Source organism: Hyperolius riggenbachi, chromosome 2 (genome assembly GCF_040937935.1).
Source record: "Hyperolius riggenbachi isolate aHypRig1 chromosome 2, aHypRig1.pri, whole genome shotgun sequence".
In the NCBI taxonomy this organism is placed as follows: Eukaryota; Metazoa; Chordata; class Amphibia; order Anura; family Hyperoliidae; genus Hyperolius; species Hyperolius riggenbachi.
Genome location: NC_090647.1, coordinates 25239055 through 25261631, shown reverse-complemented (window position 1 = coordinate 25261631; position 22577 = coordinate 25239055). Strand labels below are relative to the sequence as shown.

Genomic DNA, 22577 nt, shown 5'->3' with positions numbered 1-22577 from the left:
TCTCCGTGCTACTGTGCAGGAGGAAGCTTTGTGCCTGCGCATGAGCCCAAGCGTCTCCATGCTACTGTGCAGGAGGAAGCTTTGTGCCTGCGCGGGAGCCCAAGCGTCTCCGTGCTACTGTGCAGGGGGAAGCTTTGTGCCTGCGCGGGAGCCCAAGCGTCTCCGTGCTACTGTGCAGGAGGAAGCTTTGTGCCTGCGCATGAGCCCAAGCGTCTCCGTGCTACTGTGCAGGAGGAAGCTTTGTGCCTGCGCGGGAGCCCAAGCGTCTCCGTGCTACTGTGCAGGGGGAAGCTTTGTGCCTGCGCGGGAGCCCAAGCGTCTCCGTGCTACTGTGCAGGGGGAAGCTTTGTGCCTGCGCGGGAGCCCAAGCGTCTCCGTGCTACTGTGCAGGAGGAAGCTTTGTGCCTGCGCAGGAGCCCAAGCGTCTCCGTGCTACTGTGCAGGAGGAAGCTTTGTGCCTGCGCAGGAGCCCAAGTGTCTCCGTGCTACTGTGCAGGGGGAAGCTTTGTGCCTGCGCGGGAGCCCAAGCGTCTCCGTGCTACTGTGCAGGGGCGATGTTTTCTGCGCATTACCGCCGTGCTCCTTCACAGACGGGAGTGCACTCTTTGACAAGCCTTTGTTTGGGGGGTTCTGGGGTCCCTGGAACAGCGAGGTGCAGGCGGCCCTCTGCTTACGTAAGTATCTAAATGGGGCACTTTTCACCCTACAGGTCCACTTTAAGGCCTGGGACCCACTTGAGCACTTCTGGCAGCATTTTTTTTTTTGCATCTCTGACAATAGCCGACTATTCCAAAAAGCGCTTTGCCGAGGAAAGTTCATGGAGGCAAACCCACTACTAGAGCGATTGCGATTAGGGGAAATTGCAATTGTTTTGTCTTTAGCATTTTTGGTGTGATTGTGCCCCAATACAAGAGATTGGAGCACTGCAAAATTACCTTTGAAAAGCTATGATGATATATATATATTTTTTTAAATAAAGTTTAAATTACCTAGTCTCCCGGGGTCCAGCTTATATCCCTGCCCCCTAGGGCAAGAGGTCACAGGCACTTGTCTAATTGGAGCTAGAGGAGGACACGTGACCCCTTGTCCTAGGGGCGGGGCTATGGGCAGGAAGCCAGCAGAAATGAGGTCCGGTATATATTTAAAAATCACTCTCCAAAGGCTTAAATGATAAAAAAAAAAGAAAAGAAAAAACACAAACCAGAAGCACTGTTCGATTTATTGAGCGCTGCCAACCACTGAGGAATCGCAATGCAAGTTGTCCCGTGTGATTGCAAAATGTGTCCCAGGCCTTAAAGAGAACCAGAGATGAAGCACCCTCTTGTATTTTACCTTATAAATCAGTGGGAACATGACAGTAAACACCTAATCTGCTCTTTGTTTCATTGTTCTCTGTTTAATCTGACTGTTATCACCTCTGATAAGAATCTCCGACCGAGCACTCAGTCTAGCTTTGCTATGGAAAGATTATAGCTGAGTCTGTCTTCTCTGGTGTCTTCAAGCCCAAGCCTGCCCCCTTGTGGCTCTGCTATAATGACTCAGCTATAATTATTCCCTGCAAAGCCAGACTGAATGCTCAGTCCGGGATTCTTATCACAGCTGATAACAGACACTTTTAGCAGTGAGGATGAAACAGAGAGCATGGTAAGTGTTTTCTCTAATGTTCTTACTGATATATATGGTAAAATACACAAGGGTGCTTCGTCTCTGGTTCACTTTAATGAGAATAAAACCTCTTAAAATTGGGTCCTGAGTGCACCCCTCAAATAAAACACAGTTTCCCTTCTATGCCCTAACAGTCCACTATGTCAACATAAACCCTCTCTGATGCATAATACTATTACATGCCCTATCAGCCATCCTAATGTTATTACCAATATTGATTTATAGAACAGCAGCATGCCCTGTGGTGCTGTACAATGGACACTGCACAGAGTATACAGTTACCTGAACAATGAGACGATACAGAAAATACACAAAAACTGCACTCAAAGGTGAAAGATCAATAAACACCCTACACAACAGGAACACAATAAAGAGCTTATTCAGTTAAATTCTCACTGGAGAGTTTCCTCTTGTCTTAGGCCCGGTTCACACTTGAGTTGTTTTGCAGACCGGAGCCGGACCGCAAGGTCCGCAAACGGAACGGACGATTAAGGGTCCATTGTTAATCGATGGACCCGTGCGCACTCGTCTGTTCCTCCGGATGCGGTCTGTGGTCCGGAATTTTCCAACATGCTCCAATTTTCCGGATCGGTCCTCCGTCCACCGCCGCCGGACCGGATCCAGACAAGAAATCCAGCGCAACAGCAATTGAGGGGAAACGGAAGTGCACAACACACTTCCGGATGTAAGCCGGACGTCCTACCCCACTTCCTGTGGGGTTCTCTATGGTGCAGGCGGCCATGTGGATGTACCCAGCGCCGGACAGCCCCCAGCCTCTCCGCAGCCACCCCAGAACACAGCGGAGGACAGGGAAGGACCCGACCATCCAGACGCAGGGCTCTGCGGGACGAGGAGGATGATGTCCGCACAGCAGGCTCTCCCCAAGAAGGACTCCAGCGCTTTTCCAGACCTTCCAGGCCCCTCTTTGAAAACAGAAACTGATCCACAAACGCACGCAGAACGGAAGAAGATCCGGATGAAAACTGAACGTGACCTGACCGGATCCTGATGGCCTCCTGATGGCGAATGGATGTTCTCAGAACGGACCGGACCGGACCCATGCCACCGGTAAGTATTTCATCAAAACGCAAGTGTGAACCGGGCCTTATCTACACAGTGCTTCAGCAGGCAGCAAATTACAAAGTGCTACAAATTTGAGAAAGCTCAACTTAACAAAGTTTGGCTCTTGGCTCAACTTATTGTTTTGACTCTATACGTCAGTGGTCATGTTTATGCCTATGCAGCACAAATGAGCCTGTTTTGTTTTCTGACGCACTGTCTACAGCACATATTGAGGTATATGAGTAATCTTCCTGATCTCAGCATCAGCCTTCCCACTGAGGCTTATCCCTAACCCCCGCCCCGAGCATTCTGGGAGGCCAGCTATATTTTTTACTGCCTTTCAGACTCTCAATAACAAACATTCCGTAGAGATCACCTGACAGGACTAAGGATGTGCATTCGCTTCTTGCATGCATCTTTAGTCCTGTCAGGTGATCTCTGCCAAATGCTCGTTTACTAAGAATTCTGAGGCCACTACAAATTATACCTGGTCTCCCAGAATACTCTGGGAGGAAAAATCTGCATAGCTAGCCTAGGCTGTGACTCCACTGGGAGGGAGGGGTAACATACCAAGGGATATTACCATAAAAATTATACTGATTCATTTACTGCATTCTACTATATGTCATTACAGGGCCTCTTTACTGCATTCCACTATATGACGCTACAGGACCTCTTTACTGCATTCTGTTATATGTCACTACAGGGCCTCTTTACTGCATTCTACTATATGTCACTACAGGGCCTCTTTACTGCATTCTACTATATGTCACTACAGGACCTTTTTACTGCATTGTGCTATATGTCACTACAGGGCCTCTTTACTGCATTCTACTATATGTCACTACAGGGCCTCTTTACTGCATTCTGCTATATGTCACTACATGGCCTCTTTACTGCATTCTACTATATGTCACTACATGGCCTCTTTACTGCATTCTGCTACAGTGGAGGAAATAATTATTTGACCCCTCACTGATTTTGTAAGTTTGTCCAATGACAAAGAAATAAAGTCTCAGAACAGTATCATTTCAATGGTAGGTTTATTTTAACAGTGGCAGATAGCACATCAAAAGGAAAATCGAAAAAATAACCTAAAATAATAAAAGATAGCAACTGATTTGCATTTCATTGAGTGAAATAAGTTTTTGAACCCTCTAACAATAAAAGACTTAATACTTAGTGGAAAAACCTTTGTTTGCAAGCACAGAGGTCAAACGTTTCTTGTAATTGATGACCAAGTTTGCACACATTTTAGGAGGAATGTTGGTCCACTCCTCTTTGCAGATCATCTCTAAATCCCTAAGGTTTCGAGGCTGTCTCTGTGCAACTCTGAGCTTGAGCTCCCTCGATAGGTTTTCTATTGGATTAAGGTCCGGAGACTGACTAGGCCACTCCATGACCTTAATGTGCTTCTTCTTGAGCCACTCCTTTGTTGCCTTTGCTGTATGTTTTGGGTCATTGTCGTGCTGGAACACCCATCCACGACCCATTTTTAGTTTCCTGGCAGAGGGAAGGAGATTGTCGTTCAGGATTTCACGATACATGGCTCCGCCCATTTTCCCGTTAATGCGATTAAGTTGTCCTGTGCCCTTAGCAGAAAAACACCCCACAAAGCAAAATGTTTCCACCCCCATGCTTGACGGTGGGGACGGTGTTTTGGGGGTCATAGGCAGCATTTTTCTTCCTCCAAACACAGCGAGTTGAGTTAATGCCAAAGAGCTCTATTTTGGTTTCATCAGACCACAGCACCTTCTCCCAGTCACTCACAGAATCATTCAGGTGTTCATTGGCAAACTTCAGATGGGCCTGCACATGTGCCTTCTTGAGCAGGAGGACCTTGCGAGCCCTGCAGGATTTTAATCTATTGCGGTGTAATGTGTTTCCAATGGTTTTCTTGGTGACTGTGGTCCCTGCTAATTTGAGGTCATTCACTAACTCCTCCCATGTAGTTCTAGGATGCTTTTTCACCTTTCTCAGAACCATTGACACCCCACGAGGTGAGATCTTGCGTGGAGCCCCAGAGCGAGGTCGATTGATGGTCATTTTGTGCTCCTTCCATTTTCGAACAATCGCACCAACAGTTGTCACCTTCTCTCCCAGCTTCTTGCTAATGGTTTTGTAGCCCATTCCAGCCTTGTGCAGGTCTACAATTTTGTCTCTGACATCCTTGGACAGCTCTTTGGTCTTTCCCTTGTTGGGGAGTTTGGAGTCTGCTTGATTGATTGATTCTGTGGACAGGTGTCTTTTATACAGGTGACTAGTTAAGACAGGTGTCCTTAATGAGGGTGACTAATTGAGTAGAAGTGTCTAACCACTCTGTGGGAGCCAGAACTCTTAATGGTTGGTAGGGGTTCAAAAACTTATTTCACTCAATGAAATGCAAATCAGTTGCTATCTTTTATTTAAAGTTATTTTTTCGATTTTCCTTTTGATGTGCTATCTGCCACTGTTAAAATAAACCTACCATTGAAATGATACTGTTCTGAGACTTTTCATTTCTTTGTCATTGGACAAACTTACAAAATCAGTGAGGGGTCAAATAATTATTTCCTCCACTGTATGTCACTACAGGGCCTCTTTGCTGCATTATGCTATATGCCACTACAGGGCCTCTTTACTGCATTCTACTATATGTCACTACAGGGCCTCTTTACTGCATTCTGCTATATGTCACTACATGGCCTCTCTACTGCATTATGCTATATGCCACTACAGGGCCTCTTTACTGCATTCTGCTATATGTCACTACAGGGCCTCTTTACTGCATTCTACTATATGTCACTACAGGACCTCTTTACTGCATTCTACTATATGTCACTACAGGGCCTCTTTCCTGCATTCTGCTATATGTCACTACAGGGCCTCTCTATTGCACCCTGCTATATGTCACTACAGGGCCTCTTTACTGCATTCTGCTATATGTCACTACAGGGCCTCTTTACTGCATTCTACTATATGTCACTACAGGGCCTCTTTACTGCATTCTACTATATGTCACTACAGGGCCTCTTTACTGCATTCTACTATATGTCACTACAGGGTGTCTTTACTGCATTCTGCTATATGTCACTACAGTGCCTCTTTACTGCATTCTGCTATATGTCACTACGGGACCTCTTTACTGCATTCTACTATATATCACTACAGGGCCTCTCTACTGCACCCTGCTATATGCTACTACAGGGCCTCTTTACTGCATTCCACTATATGTCACTACAGGGCCTCTTTACTGCATTCTGCTATATGTCACTACAGGGCCTCTTTACTGCATTCTGTTATGTCACTACAGGACCTCTTTACTGCATTCTACTATATGTCACTACAGGGCCTCTTTACTGCATTCTACTATATGCCACTACAGGACCTCTTTACTGCATTCTACTATATGTCACTACAGGACCTTTTTACTGCATTGTGCTATATGTCACTACAGGGCCTCTGTACTGCATTCTGCTATATGTCACTACAGGGCCTCTTTACTGCATTCTACTATATGTCACGACAGGATCTCTTTACTGCATTCTACTATATGTCACTACAGGGCCTCTTTACTGCATTCTGCTATATGTCACTACAGGGCCTCTTTACTGCATTCTACTATATATCACTACAGGGCCTCTCTACTGCACCCTGCTATATGCTACTACAGGGCCTCTTTACTGCATTCCACTATATGTCACTACAGGGCCTCTTTACTGCATTCTGCTATATGTCACTACAGGGCCTCTTTACTGCATTCTGTTATGTCACTACAGGACCTCTTTACTGCATTCTACTATATGTCACTACAGGGCCTCTTTACTGCATTCTACTATATGCCACTACAGGACCTCTTTACTGCATTCTACTATATGTCACTACAGGACCTTTTTACTGCATTGTGCTATATGTCACTACAGGGCCTCTGTACTGCATTCTGCTATATGTCACTACAGGGCCTCTTTACTGCATTCTACTATATGTCACGACAGGATCTCTTTACTGCATTCTACTATATGTCACTACAGGGCCTCTTTACTGCATTCTGCTATATGTCACTACAGGGCCTCTTTACTGCATTCTACTATATGTCACGACAGGACCTCTTTACTGCATTCTACTATATGTCACTACAGGGCCTCTTTACTGCATTCTACTACATGTCACTACAGGGCCTCTTTACTTCATTCTACTATTTGTCACTACAGGGCCTCTTTACTGCATTCTGCTATATGTCACTACAGGGCCTCTTTACTGCATTCTGCTATATGTCACTACAGGGCCTCTTTACTGCATTCTGCTATATGTCACTATGGGACCTCTTTACTGCATCCTACTATATGTCACTACAGGGCTTCTTTACTGCATTCTACTATATGTCACTACAGGGCCTCTTTACTGCATTTTGCTATATGTCACTACAGGGCATCTTTACTGCATTCTACTATATGTCACTACATGACCTCTTTACTGCATTCTGCTATATGTCACTACAGGACCTCTTTACTGCATTCTACTATATGTCACTACAGGGCCTCTTTACTGCATTCTGCTATATGTCACTACAGGGCCTCTTTACTGCATTCTGTTATATGTCACTACAGGGCCTCTTTACTGCATTCTGTTATATGTCACTACAGGACCTCTTTACTGCATTCTGCTATATGTCACTACAGGACCTCTTTACTGCATTCTACTATATGTCACTACAGGGCCTCTTTACTGCATTCTGCTATATGTCACTACAGGGCCTCTTTACTGCATTCTGCTATATGTCACTACAGGGCCTCTTTACTGCATTTTGCTATATGTCACTACAGGGCCTCTTTACTGCATTCTACTATATGTCACTACAGGGCATCTTTACTGCATTCTACTATATGTCACTACATGACCTCTTTACTGCATTCTGCTATATGTCACTACAGGGCCTCTCTACTGCATTCTACTATATGTCACTACAGGGCCTCTTTACTGCATTCTGCTATATGTCACTACAGGGCCTCTTTACTGCACTCTGTTATATGTCACTACAGGGCCTCTTTACTGCATTCTGTTATATGTCACTACAGGACCTCTTTACTGCATTCTGCTATATGTCACTACAGGACCTCTTTACTGCATTCTACTGTATGTCACTACAGGACCTCTTTACTGCATTCTGCTATACGTCACTACAGGGCCTCTTTACTGCATTCTGCTATATGTCACTACAGGGCCTCTTTACTGCATTCTGCTATATGTCACTACAGGGCCTCTTTACTGCATTCTACTATATGTCACTACAGGGCCTCTTTACTGCATTCTGCTATATGTCACTACAGGGCCTCTTTACTGCATTCTGCTATATGTCACTACAGGGCCTCTTTACTGCATTCTGCTATATGTCACTACAGGGCCTCTTTACTGCATTCTGCTATATGTCACTACAGGGCCTCTTTACTGCATTCTACTATACGTCACTACAGGGCCTCTTTACTGCATTCTGCTATATGTCACTACAGGGCCTCTTTACTGCATTCTGCTATATGTCACTACAGGGCCTCTTTACTGCATTCTGCTATATGTCACTACAGGGCCTCTTTACTGCATTCTACTATATGTCACTACAGGGCCTCTTTACTGCATTCCACTATATGTCACTACAGGGCCTCTTTACTGCATTCTACTATATGTCACTACAGGGCCTCTTTACTGCATTCTGCTATATGTCACTACAGGGCCTCTTTACTGCATTCTACTATATGTCACTACAGGGCCTCTTTACTGCATTCTGCTATATGTCACTACAGGGCCTCTTTACTGCATTCTACTATATGTCACTACAGGGCCTCTTTAACTTCAAAGGCTCACTCAAATCACAAATCCTCCCCTTGTCCTGGATGGCAGAACATGGTTTATCTGTGTAGAGCAGTTGTTACTTTTCACCCTGGAGGAACTTTTAAAATAATTTTTGGATCTCGGGGAGCCTCGGCATTAGCAGAGGGAGGGGGATTTATTTTGCAGGAGGTGTGGTCTTTAAAGAAGATGTGGCTAAAACCTTTATTAGTAATAACTTCAATACTGTAAACTTTAATATTGTAACAGCCTCCTTGTTTAGCCCCCATTCTATATTCCTGATCTGCAGTACGCCCTGTGTCAGTGTTTCTTATTATAGTTCCCACATTTATAGTCCGCCCCTATAATAGGACTCTTTATTATACTACCTCACTATCATACTGTTTTGTTGGGTTTTTTTGTTTGTTTTTTTTTACTGCCCTCCTTATTATACTGATACCCCAGTTTAGCCCTACCTGTAATACACAAGCCAAGGCGGTTCTTTTTCACCCTACCAGCTGAGGACAGTTTTATCGGAGGAAGAAATGTCAGGTAATCCCTGCAGAGTACTCGGGGAACCCTGGCTGAGAAAGCCTGGTGTAGAGGTTCAGCAATTAAAGAGAACCCGTAACCAAGAATTGAACTTCATCCCAATCAGTAGCTGATGCCCCCTTTCCCATGAGAAATCTATTCATTTTCACAAACTGATCATCAGGGGGCGCTGTATGGCTGATATTGTGGTGAAACCCCTCCCACAGTGTGATGTCAGGACTAAGATTCGGACCTCACACTGTGGGAGCCTTGTTGCATTGTGGGAATTAACAGCTGTTTCCAACTGCCAAAAGAACGCAAGCAGCACCTCCTTCCACTGACATCACCTGCCAGAAGTAAAGATATCACCATGTGATAAATGTCAGAATGTAAATCAGGCAGAGGAAAGATTCTACAATGGGCAAACACTGACTAAATCATTTATACATAATTATTGGGAAAATGAAGCACTTTTTTATTACATTATTTTCACTGGAGTTTCTCTTTAACTGAGGTTAAATACATCACCGTTAATGTACCCGCTCAGGAGATTCTGTGCTAGATACAGATTTTCAGCGCTGCAGGCTGCAATCTTTTCAAAACAGTTATTTTATTCCGCCCCATAACCATCTGAGCAGATAGATGATGCTAAGGAAAGCAGACGCAGCCACACCCCCTCTGGAGTGCCTACTGTTAATTCATCCAGCGAGGCTGCTTCAAGCCATGTGCCCTTTTTTGAGCACATTTTGTTTCTTTTTGCGGCAGAAGCCACATTTAGCACATAAAGTGGTAATTTCGGCTCTCTAGATACTAAGTTACCAGACAGTTTGTTTAGAACTGTGTCTGGAGGTCAGGAATCAGCAGAGTTTTTTGGTGGTGGTATTGTGTCCTAGAATTAGCCTGTAATGCCCACACCTAGAAATCAAATGTTTGCTAAATATAAATGCTTTCCTTTGTCTCTCTCGCAGCTCCTCGCCAGTTCCAGAGGACACAAAACTCTCCGAGGATCAGCTGAGGTTTACATTCTCCTCTATTCCCAAGCCGCTGCCTCGAGTTTTCCCCCGGGAGACATCGGGGGCCGCTCTTCAGCCACCCCTCCGTGACGGTAAGACAAGTCTGCGGCCCTCTTGTTGTTAATAGAATACAGAAGGACCAGGTCATTGTGTCTGCAGCAAGCAGAGTATCCATTCCTTTTCTAATACTCACATAAACACATTCAAGTAAACCTTACATACTTACCTCAGGAGGGGAAAACCACTGGATCCTCAAAAGGGTTCCCCTGCCTTCCTCCACCAAGCTGTTCATAAGGAGGAATCACCAAAGCAGCAGCAAGGACCCACTCGGGTTCGGCTTTTTACGTCTGTGCCTAAGCGGGTCCATGCTACTGCGCATGCACGAGCCATCGACAAGCGGCTTTCTGGGGGTCCGAGCGCTGGAACAGGCCAGTGGAAGAGGGCGGGTGAAGCCTCCACGGGATCCAGAGATTCCCCCTTCGCCCCCAAGGTGAGTACTTTTTTTTTCCCTACAAGTACACTTTAAGCACCTCCTCTTTTCCCTCCTGACACATGAACCTCATCATAGCCTCTAATCAAGAGTAGGGATGTCTCGCACACACGTGTAGGCCAGTAGTGAGTAGGTATCATCAATGCGATGCAAATACTTCTAAATTGATGCACATTTTTTTATGCAAATATATGCAGTTTGAAAACCAATCATTTTAAACCCTAGGTTTGAATTGATTGGTCCATTTTCAAGCTGCATATATTTGCATAAAAATTTGCATGAACTTGGAAGTATTTGCATCTCATTGATAATTCCTAGTAGTAGCAGGGGCGCCTCTAGCCATTTTGTCACTCCAGGCGAGAAAACCTGTGGAGGGGTTCGGACGCCATTTTCCCGTAGCCCTGCTATGCCTGCCGGAACCCACAGCCTCCGCAGTCTGCAGAAAAGAGCACAGGGAGACAAAAGGAGGCAGATGGGGACAGACAGAGCCACAGGGAGACAGAAGAAGGCACAAAGGGGTACAGAGGGACAAAGGAAGGCACAATGGACAGAAATAGCACATGGGGACTGAAGAGGCACATGGAGACAGGAGGAGGCACAAAGGGAGACAGAAGAAGGCACAGGAGGACAGAAGGAGGCAGAGTGGGACTGAAGGAGTAACGGGGGTTCAGAGGTAGCACGAGGAGACAAAGAAAGGCAAAGGGGTCATAAGGAGGCACAGGGGGATAGAAGTGGGCACAGGAGGAGGCAGAGGTGGCACAGGGGGACTGAAGGAGGCACAAAGGGAGACAGAAGGACAGACAGGGGGTCAGACATGGCACAAGGGACTGAAGGAGGCACAAAAGGGACAGAAGCAGGCGCAAAAGGGGAAAGAAGGATGCACAAGGCACAGAGGTGGCAGCTGCCTGCAACTTTTGCTAAGTAGATGCAGCAGAAGCAAGTAATAGAACACCCATGGGGGCAGGACTTAGTCCGGGTTGGGGCTTCATTTTGGGGCAGGGCTTAATCCAGCAAAATGGCACCCCCCAGGACCAATGGCACCCCAGGCAGTGGCCTGCACTGCCTATACCTAAAGGCTCCCCTGCCTAGTAGTGAGACAACCAGGTGTGTGGCGTTGGTAGATAAATCCTTTGACTCCACCTCCTTCATTTCTGGGGCTTCCAACTCCGGCTCTTCTGTAGGGATGGTCAGTGAGATGCAGATTAATTGTAGTGCACAGTGTGGACATTAGACAGCTGTGAAGACAGTTTCTGGTGTCGCTGTGTGTATCTGCCCTATTGTTGTTTTAGTTTTGAAAGTTATGTTACAGTTCAGGCCTGGGTGGAAGCGTATGTGGAAAGTAGTGTTGGGCGAACAGTGTTCGCCACTGTTCGGGTTCTGCAGAACATCACCCTGTTCGGGTGATGTTCGAGTTCGGCCGAACATCTGATGGTGTTCGGCCAAACTGTTCGGCCATATGGCCGAACTAAGAGCGCATGGCCGAAAGTTCCCCGAACGTTCGGCTAGCGCTGTGATTGGCTGAACGGGTCACGTGTAGTGTTGGGCGAACATCTAGATGTTCGGGTTCGGGCAGAACATGGCCGCGATGTTCGGGTGTTCGAACCGAACTCCGAACATAATGGAAGTCAATGGGGACCCGAACTTTCGTGCTTTGTAAAGCCTCCTTACATGCTACATACCCCAAATTTACAGGGTATGTGCACCTTGGGAGTGGGTACAAGAGGAAAAAAAATTTAGCAAAAAGAGCTTATAGTTTTTGAGAAAATAGATTTTAAAGTTTCAAAGGGAAAACTGTCTTTTAAATGCGGGAAATGTCTGTTTTCTTTGCACAGGTAACATGCTTTTTGTCGGCATGCAGTCATAAATGTACTACAGATAAGAGGTTCCAGGAAAAGGGACCGGTAACGCTAACCCAGCACCAGCAGCAGCACACGTGATGGAACAGGAGGAGGACGGCGCAGAAGGAGAAGGCCACGCTTTGAGACACAACAACCCAGGCTTTGCATGAGGACAAGAAGCGTGCGGATAGCAATTTGCATTTTGTCGCCATTCAGTCATAAATGTAATACAGATGAGAGGTTCAATAAACAATAAACAGTAATTGGTGTTGTCCAGAATGCGCACAATGCGTGGGTCGCGTTCAATGCAGTCCTAGGCCGAAGAGGTCATAGCCTAGGGTCACAAAAACCTGTTTATTTGGGCAATTTCAATGGTGGCGAGTCTGACGTACATAAATCTCAGCCATGGCCGTTAGCAACGTCTGAATTTCACGAAATGTCTCATGCAGGTAGAAGACATATTGTTAGACTTGGATTCCAAAGATGGGGTCCCTACATCTCTGCAAACCAGAGTTACAGGGGTCCAAAATTGGTAAGATCCCCATAGGCTTCCATTGCCTCGATATTTCACTTTCTAAAATCTCACATCTTTTCAAAGGGCAATTGCTCAGCAGTGGCAAATTTTCTAGCATTGTAGGGACCCTTAGGGGGAACATGACTGGTGAGTTTCGGGCCCCTAGGCCAAAGAGGTCATAGCCTAGGGTCACAAAAACCTCGCCACCATTGAAATTGCCCAAATAAACAGGTTTTTGTGACCCTAGGCTATGACCTCTTCGGCCTAGGACTGCATTGAACGCGACCCACGCATTGTGCACATTCTGGACAACACCAATTACTGTTTATTGTTTATTGAACCTCTCATCTGTATTACATTTATGACTGAATGGCGACAAAATGCAAATTGCTATCCGCACGCTTCTTGTCCTCATGCAAGGCCTGGGTTGTTGTGTCTCAAAGCGTGGCCTTCTCCTCCTGCGCCACCCTCCTCCTGTTCCATCACGTGTGCTGCTGCTGGGTTAGCGTTACCGGTCCCTTTTCCTGGAACCTCTTATATGTATTACATTTATGACTGCATGCCGACAAAAAACATGTTACCTGTGCAAAGAAAACAGACATTTCCCGCATTTAAAAGACAGTTTTCCCTTTGAAACTTTAAAATCGATTTTCTCAAAAACTATAAGCTCTTTTTGCTAATTTTTTTTTCCTCTTGTACCCACTCCCAAGGTGCACATACCCTGTAAATTTGGGGTATGTAGCATATAAGGAGGCTTTACAAAGCACGAAAGTTCGGGTCCCCATTGACTTCCATTATGTTCGGAGTTCGGCTCGAACACCCGAACATTGCGGCCATGTTCGGCCTGTTCCGCCCGAACCCGAACATCTAGATGTTCGCCCAACACTAGTGGAAAGCGCAGACCTCTGAGCACACATCCATGGCTGTGGAGTCTGTACGAAGATCATCCGCCTCTGACTCCTGATATCCAAAATTGCTCCGGTTTTGACTCTTTCTCATTATGTCACATGTCAGCTTCCCTGTTAAGTGACACTGAAGCGAAAAAAAAATATGATATAATGAACTGTATGAGTAGAGAATTAGTAGCAAAGCAAAGTGTCTCATATTTATTTTCAGTTATATCGGGTTTTTTTCTTCTTATAACATTACATCATTCTGTCATACTGTATATGCCATTTAAAAACCACACTCTGTATTTTAAACTATAAAACAGAGCAGAGCTCATAGCCGGCCTTTGATATGAGCGACCGAAGCGGTCGCTCAGGGCGCCAGCTTCCAGGGGGGCGCCTATAGCTGGTTGCCTATACTGAGGGCACCTACACCTGATTTCCTATACTGGGGACACCTATAACTGGCTACCTATACTGAGGGCTCCAACACCTGGCTACCTATACTGGGGACACTTATAGCTGGCTACCTATACTGAGGGAAGGCACCTACTCCTGGCTATCTATACTGGAGGCACCTACGCTTGGCTACCTATGGGGGGACGGAGACCTTCTACTGACTTCCTATACTGGGGGCACCTATGCTTGGCAACCTATATTGAGGGCACCTACACATGAGATACTATACTGGGGGCACCTATACCTGGCTACCTATCTATACTGAGTCTGAGGGCGTTTTGGAGGGGGGGGGGGGGGGGTGCACAGCGGCTATAATGCTTGGTGCAAATTGTCAGTGCTGTGCTATCATTCTAAATGGGGGAGGAGGCGGCTAACTGTCCCACTGATGGTTTTCATTAATATTCCTGAAAGGTTCTAGCCTTCATTTTTAAGTGTATTCATGATAATGCACTCTTTCCATCCATTCATGGTTATTAATAGTATTTTTTCTATTATACATACGTGACATGTCACGGAGATCTGTGAATTTGGCATGATGTGTCACAACGTCAAAAAGTATGGAAACCACTGTTCTAGGCGATATCTCAGGAGAAAAGGGGAATTACATTCGGGTCTGTGTGCGTATACGTGCGTGCGTGCGTGTGTGTGTGTGTGTGTGTGTGTGTGTGTATATGCAGGTGGAAAGAGGATGAAGGGTGGGGGGGCACAAAAATCAGGTTTCGCTCAGGGCGCTGTGAAACCTAAGGCCGGCCCTGGCAGAGCTAAGGACCCTTTGAACTCCCCCGCAGTAAAATCTTATCTGAAGCTGTTTTTCACTTTTTCTTTGATATATAAATGCTTCAGAAAGCAGCACTGTAGCCGACCCCGTTGGGCCGGAGAGCTCAGAGAAGCTCTTTTGCGTAGATGACAAGTGATGTTTCTTAACTCTTCCTGTACTGGAAACAATATGAGAGACTTTTCTTTGCTACGTATGTTAGCTGTACTACACATAACTCATTATCTCATACGTTTATTATCACTTCAGATTCCCTTTCAAGGGCAACTGTATCAAGGGATATGGAGGCTGCCATATTTATTTCTTTTCAAGCAATGGCAGTTGCTTGGCTATCCTGCTGATCCTCTGCCTCTAATACTTTTAGCCACAGCCCCTGAACAAGCATGCAGCAGATCAGGTGTTTATGTTATTATTATTAGATCTGACAAGATTTGCTGCATGCTTGTTTCTGGTGTGATTCAGACACTACTGTAGCCAAATAGATCAACAGGGATGCCAGGCAACTGGTATTGTTTAAAAGGAAATAAATATGGCAGCCTCCATATCCCTCTCGTTACAGTTGGCCTTTAAGTATATATGTTTGTCAAGAGGTAGCGCTCAAGGTGCGTATCACCTAAAAAGGATGTCATCAAATCAAATATGTTCAGCTTATACTACATATGACAGGTACAAGCCTAAATATAAACACTTTGGCACTCAAAGTCCATGCAAGGTTATTAGCAAGGTAATAACTAAAAGTCCATGTACACAGGCCCTAAAATTTAAAACTTGGACTAGATCGCTGGTTTCTTCTCCATAGGTACACACAGCACACTAAAAGTAGATTCTTCAAATTGTGGACCCTCCACCAACACCCTTTGTGGTCCACTCACCGCTGTATTAGACCAACCAATGGTCTATATGCACATTGGGACCGTTCCCGGGTCGTCCCCCACCTCTCGATCAAATGCAGTGTGTCTTTAATCCAAACAGACCTCTTCATATACGATGCAGCCTTCTAGCTAAAAAACTTAGTGAAGAGAACTCCACATAGCGTAATACTGCTTAAAAATGTTTATTTAATAAAATGCAATTGCACTCACATGTTCGTAGATAAAATCAGCGCATAGAGTGATTTATAAACGGGCTCTCCCCCGTTCAGGTGGCCAGGCTGGCAGGCTCCTCAGAGTGGATCCCCTCTATTTCCGCCGCGCGGTCGGAAGAAAAACGGACGCCACACGTGCCTCCTCGCCGCCGCTCACCCTGTGATTGTGTTGCCCAGTTTCCGCATCAGACTCCGCCCTATCGATTTCGTCACCAAGTGACTCATCAGGGGCATGGTTGGTCTAATACAGCGGTGAGTGGACCACAAAGGGTGTTGGTGGAGGGTCCACAATTTGAAGAATCTACTTTTAGTGTGCTGTGTGTACCTATGGAGAAGAAACCAGCGATCTAGTCCAAGTTTTAAATTTTAGGGCCTGTGTACATGGACTTTTAGTTATTACCTTGCTAATAACCTTGCATGGACTTTGAGTGCCAAAGTGTTTATATTTAGGCTTGTACCTGTCATATGTAGTATAAGCTGAACATATTTGATTTGATGACATCCTTTTTAGGTGATACGCACCTTGAGCGCTACCTCTTGACAAACAGAATTTTATAGAATAGAGGAGGCGATCGGGTGTTGCTATCAGGTGCTGAGTAGGGACACTGTGAGCGCTATCCTCTTTATACAAGCTTTAAGTATATATGTTTGTGTAATGATTTTCAGTTTGCATTTGTGGCCTGGAGCAAGCAAGCTCCCTGAACATATAAATGCCTCAGTGGTTGTATCACTGTGACTTTCACTGTAGAAGCCACTTGCACTGGTAATGAAACATCTGGTAGAAAGCTGTAAGTTGCCCAGGTGTTTATGTTTTGAGTCTTCCTTGTGACCTGGATAAGTGAGAGCCTGCGCGGGCACGCCTTCTCCTGAGCTTCAGGTTATTCAAGACTTCTCCTATTGTATAAACGCCCTTTATTTCCACATTGTGCTGGCAGAGCTGCATCTCTGCGGGCGCAGACCAGACATGAAGAGGATGAGACGTAAGTAGATAAAGCATGAGGAAGGAATGGGCAGAGGAGGCTCTGGGAATGGGCAGAGGAGGCTCAGAGATTGGGCTGAGGCAGGCGTGGGGAATGGGCAGAGGGAGGCAGAGGAGACACGTGGAATGGGCAGAGGGGGGCACAGGGACAGTTCGGAGGAAGCACAGGGATTGGGCAGAGGGAGGCACAGGGAATGGGGAGAGGGAGGCACAGGGAATGGGGAGAGGGAGGCACAGGGAATGGGGAGAGGGAAGCACAGGGAATGGGGAGAGGGAGGCACAGGGAATGGGGAGAAGGAGGCACAGGGAATGGGGAGAGGGAGGCACAGGGAATGGGGAGAGGGAGGCACAGAGAAAGGGCAGAGGGAGGCACGGGGAATGGGAAGGAGGAGGCACGGGGAATGGGCAGGGGGAGGCACGGGGAATGGGCAGAGGGAGGTACGGGGAATAGGCAGAGGGAGGCACGGGGAATGGGCAGAGGGAGGCACGGGGAATGGGTCCTTGCTCTGCTCAGTCTGTGGCATTCTGTGACATAGTGTGCAGCGATTTTCACTGTGGACTCCTTCTCTGTCTGTGGCATTCTGTGACATTGTGTGCAGCGATTGTCACTGTGGACTCCTTCTCTGTCTGTGGCATTCTGTGACATTGTCTGCAGCGATTGTCTCTATGGATTCCTCCTCTCAATCTGTGGCATGCTATGATATAGTGTGTAACAATTGTCACTGTAGATTAAAGGGAAGGCCAGGATCGAGTAATTAGGCAGAAAAGAGAGTGCAAGGGATTGTGGGTAGAAAGACAGGTGGGCGACAAACATGAGGTACAGGTTGGAGACAGACATGAGCATGATAGAGAGAGATGGTGAGGGTGAGAGGAGTATTAAAGGACAACTGAAGAGAGAGGTATATGGAGGCTGCCATGTTTATTTCCTTTTAAGCAATACCAGTTGCCTGGCTGTCCTGCTGATCCTCTGCCTCTAATACTATTAGCCATAGCCCCTGAACAAGCATGCAGCAGATAGGATGTTTCTGACATTATTGTCATATCTGACAAGATTAGCTGCATGCTTGTTTCTGGTGTGATTCAGACACTACTGCAGCCAAATAGGCAAGCAGGGCTGCCAGGCAACTGGTATTGATTAAAAGGAAATAAATATGGCAGCCTCCGTATACCTCTTACTTCAGTTCCCCTTTAAAGCACACCAGAAGTGTGAGAGGTATGGAGGCTGCCATCTTTATTTCCTTTTAAACAATACCAGTTGCCTGGCAAACTTGCAGATTTCTTTGGCTGCAGTAGTGTCTGGATTAGCTGCATGCTTCTTTTAGGTGTGCAATCCAGTTACACATCAGTAAGTAACAGCTCATCTAACACACCGTGGGCAATATGGTGGTGTAGCGGTGCCGCTGGGTCCGGACCCCTGCCAGGTCAACATCTGCATGGAGTTTGTATGTTCCCCCCGTGTCTGTGTGAGTTTCCTCCGAGAACATGTCCACCTCCATATCCCTCTGACTTCACTTGTGTTCTATAGTATACCTGCATTAATGGAAATTAGATTGTACCGTAGAGACGGTCCGCGTGTCCATCCGCGTTGGGCGGGTTTTGTAAAGATTTTTTTTTCTGGATCGGAATGAACCGCTCAGATGTGAACTCTTTCGTAGGGATTCATGGTGTACGCTCTTTCAGTGCGATCTTGAAAAATTGCCAAAAATCTATTAACCCTTCGCACTCTTGCATGCAAATGTTCAAACAAATGCATTCACAGATTCACTCATCCAGGCACAACTGTTATCCCTACAGCTAAGTTAACTCCCTCCTTCCCCTGCACTCCCTCCTTCCCCTGTATGTGTTTGTCAGCATGCAGACAGCTTATGCTGGTGTATGCGCATGGTGCACATGGACACATAACATTAGCTCCCTTGTGCAATTGGTAAGATGCACTATCTGTCCCAGGAGAGGACGTCAGGATGTGTGCTCCTAATCCATTGATAGGTTTGATGCAATGAATGTTTGCATATCTGCACTATGCATGTTACAGGGCTAGAGTTAGGACACCTATGTTTACCTGGGTACTTCTGCGCAGTATAGGTGACTAAGCATAAGAATGCATTCTTCTGTGAACTAAAACCCCGGCTTTTTACCTGCTGAGCGTTCTGGACGAGCTGAGCTCGTCCAGAGACGCCGGAGGGTGCCGCTCAGGCCCTGCTGGGCCGATTTAAACGAAATAAAAAGGAGCAAATGCAGCCGGCACTTTGCCAGCCGCGTGTGCTACCTGATCGCCTCTGCAGCACGGCGATGCGCCGCGTGCAGCGGCGAAAGATGGTCCCCCCAGCCGCCCGAGCTCAGCGCAGACGGACCAAACAGTTCCGGCCAGCGCTAAGGGCTGGATCGGAGGCGGCTGACGTCAGGACGTCGGCTGACGTCCATGACGTCACTCCGCTCATCGCCATGGCGACGAGGAAAGCAAAACAAGAAGGGCCGCTCATCGCGGCCCTTCTTGTTACTTCTGATCGCCGGAGGCGATCAGAAGTGCGGATTAGGAGCGCCCTCTAGTGGGATTTCATGCAGCCAACTTTCAGTTGGCTGCATGAAATAGTTTTTTTTTAATAAAAAAAAAAACGTCCGGTCGCCAGCCTGGCGATCTTAATAGAACGCCAGGCAGGTTAACTTAGCCGTAGGGATAACAGTTGTGCCTGGATGAGTGAAACTGTGAATGCATTTGTTTGAACATTTGCATGCGAGAGTGCGAAGGGTTAATAGATTTTTGCTGTTTTCTAGCCACACCCCCTTCAGCACCTCCCTTTCCTTAACAACTTATTTAATGTCCTAACTAGAGGCGATGTGCCTGGATATATGTATTTTTTTTCTTGAAAAATTGCCAGCGCTTAAAAAAATGAGAAAAAGCCTTTAGTGGCGACTAGGCCGAAGGCCTGGAACCCACTACAAGTCGCAAATGGCAATCGCAATTTACTGGCATCTTGAATGGGGGTTTTGTAAGCGATTTCATGAGCGTTTTCCAGCGATTTTAAAAAGTGTAATCTTTTTGCCAGTGATTTTGATTGCGATTTGCGATTAGCGATTTCAATTCTGATTGGTCGTTTCAAATATTTTTTTTTCTTTTTTACAGATTGCAGTAATTCAAAATCACACCCAAATCGCTATATGTAGTGATTTATTAATGATTTGCCAGTGCTTCAGTACTTTACATTGAAGCACCAATGCTCCCAAAATGCTGCATGTCCTGCGATCGCAGTGTGCCTAATCGCAATCGCTGTAGTGGAATCTGCCCCATCCACTTACATTGGCAAAGCATTTAGGGAAATCACTAACGATTTAAAGCAATCCCTAAACGCTCTTGTGGGTTCCAGCCTGAGGAGCAGTTGACTGAGGGCTTGTTCGCCAAAGCTATAGAAGCGCTAATCGCGATCGCTCCAAGTCCAGTGACATTTTTTCCCCCGCATTAATCGCGAAAAAAATCACCTGTGCAAAATGGAAGCACTACCGTTTTGTGTTTTTAAGTGTGAATGGCCCTGGTTCAATTTAACCACTTCAGTCTTCAGTCGTTTTCACTTTATGCATCCAAGCAATGTTCACCTCCCATTCATTAGCCTATGACTTTATCACTACTTATCACAATGCACTGATCTATAGCTTGTTTTTTTCGCCACCAATTAGGGTGGTACATTTTGCTAAGAGCCACTTTACTGTAAATGCATTTTAACAGGAAGAATAAGAAAAAAACGGAAAAAATTAAACATCTTATTTGGGTATTTTTGGGATGGTGGGATGTAAACAGTAATTTTTTCTGTAAATATGTGTTGATTTTTATTTATTTTTTTGCATTTAGTTGTAGGTTTACTCTTTGGCCACAAGGTGACAGCCATGAGTTTGTTTACATGACGTCACTCTAAGCGTAACACATACGCTTAGAGGGACGCATGGGGACGCAAGAGCCAGAAAAAGCAAAGCTTCCGAGAGAAGCTGTCGCTTTTTTTGCGGGGGAGAGGAATCGGTGATCGGGCACCATAGCCTGATTCATTGATTCCTGGGCTAATGAGCCACGGGCCGGGAGCGCGCGGACGTGCACATGGCCTCCTGGACATAGCTACTACGTCCAGGAGGCAAAAGTGGTTAAAGAGAGTCTGAAGCCAATTAAAATACTTCTTTTTTACCTGTTATTTTAAGCAAAATGAGCAGAGCTGAAACGCTGCATTACAGCGGCAGAATGAGGCCTTTATACCCCCCCAAATACCGGGGAAAAATTCCATGACTTTCCAGGTCGTGTATTTTGCTGCTCAGGGAGGCAGAGCTTTGTGCTGGAGCTCTGCCTCTGCTAGTGTCAACCTCCGCAGATCTCCGCCTCTCCCCGCCCCTCTCACTGAAAGAAGAATGAGAGGGGCGGGGAGAGGCGGCGATCTGCCGAGATTGACTCCAGTAGAGGCAAAGCTACAGCACAAAGCTCTGCCTCCTCAAGAAGCGCTCCCCGATTTTTGCTCCGGGATTTGGGGGGTATAAAGCCCTCCTTCTGCTGCTGTAATGCGGCATTTCTGCTCTGCTCATATTGCATAACAGCTGGTAAAGAGAAGTATTTTAATTGGCTTCAGACTCTCTTTAAGGCTACATACAATTTGCAGTAAATTTGCATGCAAACTGCACTTAATATGCAGTCAGGGACTCTCCGTCCAGCTGTGTGTGTGTGATGTGATGCTGCAATAACTCCTCTGATTTCCCTACTTGTATAACCCTGTTAATTCTCTGTTTTCTTTAGTATTTTCGGGAATCCAGAGGTCGGAAATAATGCAATTTGACACAGGAAACATCTATGAATTCAATAAAGATGTAAGTTGTCTATTTCTTTCTAAGTTTCCGGTCTTTGTAAAAGCGCGCTTGTTAGCTGGGCTCACACCATGACAGCACATCATAAGACCAGTCTAGATCTGAGTGGCTACCAACAGTGGCGTGGAGAGCCCCCTAGAGGCAACATTCAAACCTTGAAATCAAAACAGATGCTAAGTTATGCACTAAACCAGGGGAGTCAAACTCAAATGCAAAGTGGTGCGAAACTGTACACTAGGACCTAGTCATGGGCCAAACTCTGTCTACTGGCCACCTTCCCTAGTTTCTAATGGCCCTCCTCCAACCCTTATTCAGTTCCCTGGTGTCTAGTGGTACTTCCTCCCCTATACATTTCCCTGGTGTCTAGAGGCCCCCACCCTCCCCTATACAGTTCCCCTCCACCACCACCCCATATTGCTTCCCTGATATTCTAAGGATTCACCTCAAATATAGCTTCCCTGGTGGTCTAGAGAGGGCCAAATATATTGCAAAGTGGGGAAATCACTTGGAGAACAAATTTAATGGCTCCGAGGGCCAGATTTGGCCTGCGGGCCAGAGCTTGACATGTAAACTCAACCTTTTTACCTTGGGGGAACCCTGTAAATAACTTTCGGATCTCAAGGAACCCCTGCAAACAATTTTTTGGTCTCG

At 46.2% G+C, this 22577-nt stretch overlaps 1 protein-coding gene across 7 annotated transcripts in view; it reads left to right on the top strand.

Annotated features, from left to right (window-relative positions):
• The window catches only part of ARAP1 (ArfGAP with RhoGAP domain, ankyrin repeat and PH domain 1), a 485498-nt gene that overhangs the window by 107819 nt on the left and 355102 nt on the right, over nucleotides 1-22577 (top strand). For 6 of the 7 annotated variants that reach the window (XM_068266571.1, XM_068266573.1, XM_068266569.1 and 3 more), the window contains 2 exons: nucleotides 10026-10162; nucleotides 21859-21929. In XM_068266571.1, the coding sequence (XP_068122672.1) occupies nucleotides 10026-10162; nucleotides 21859-21929 (208 nt within the window). Of the gene's footprint in view, nucleotides 1-10025; nucleotides 10163-17053; nucleotides 17098-21858; nucleotides 21930-22577 lie in introns of those variants that run through there. The other variant, XM_068266574.1, reaches the window with a different exon arrangement.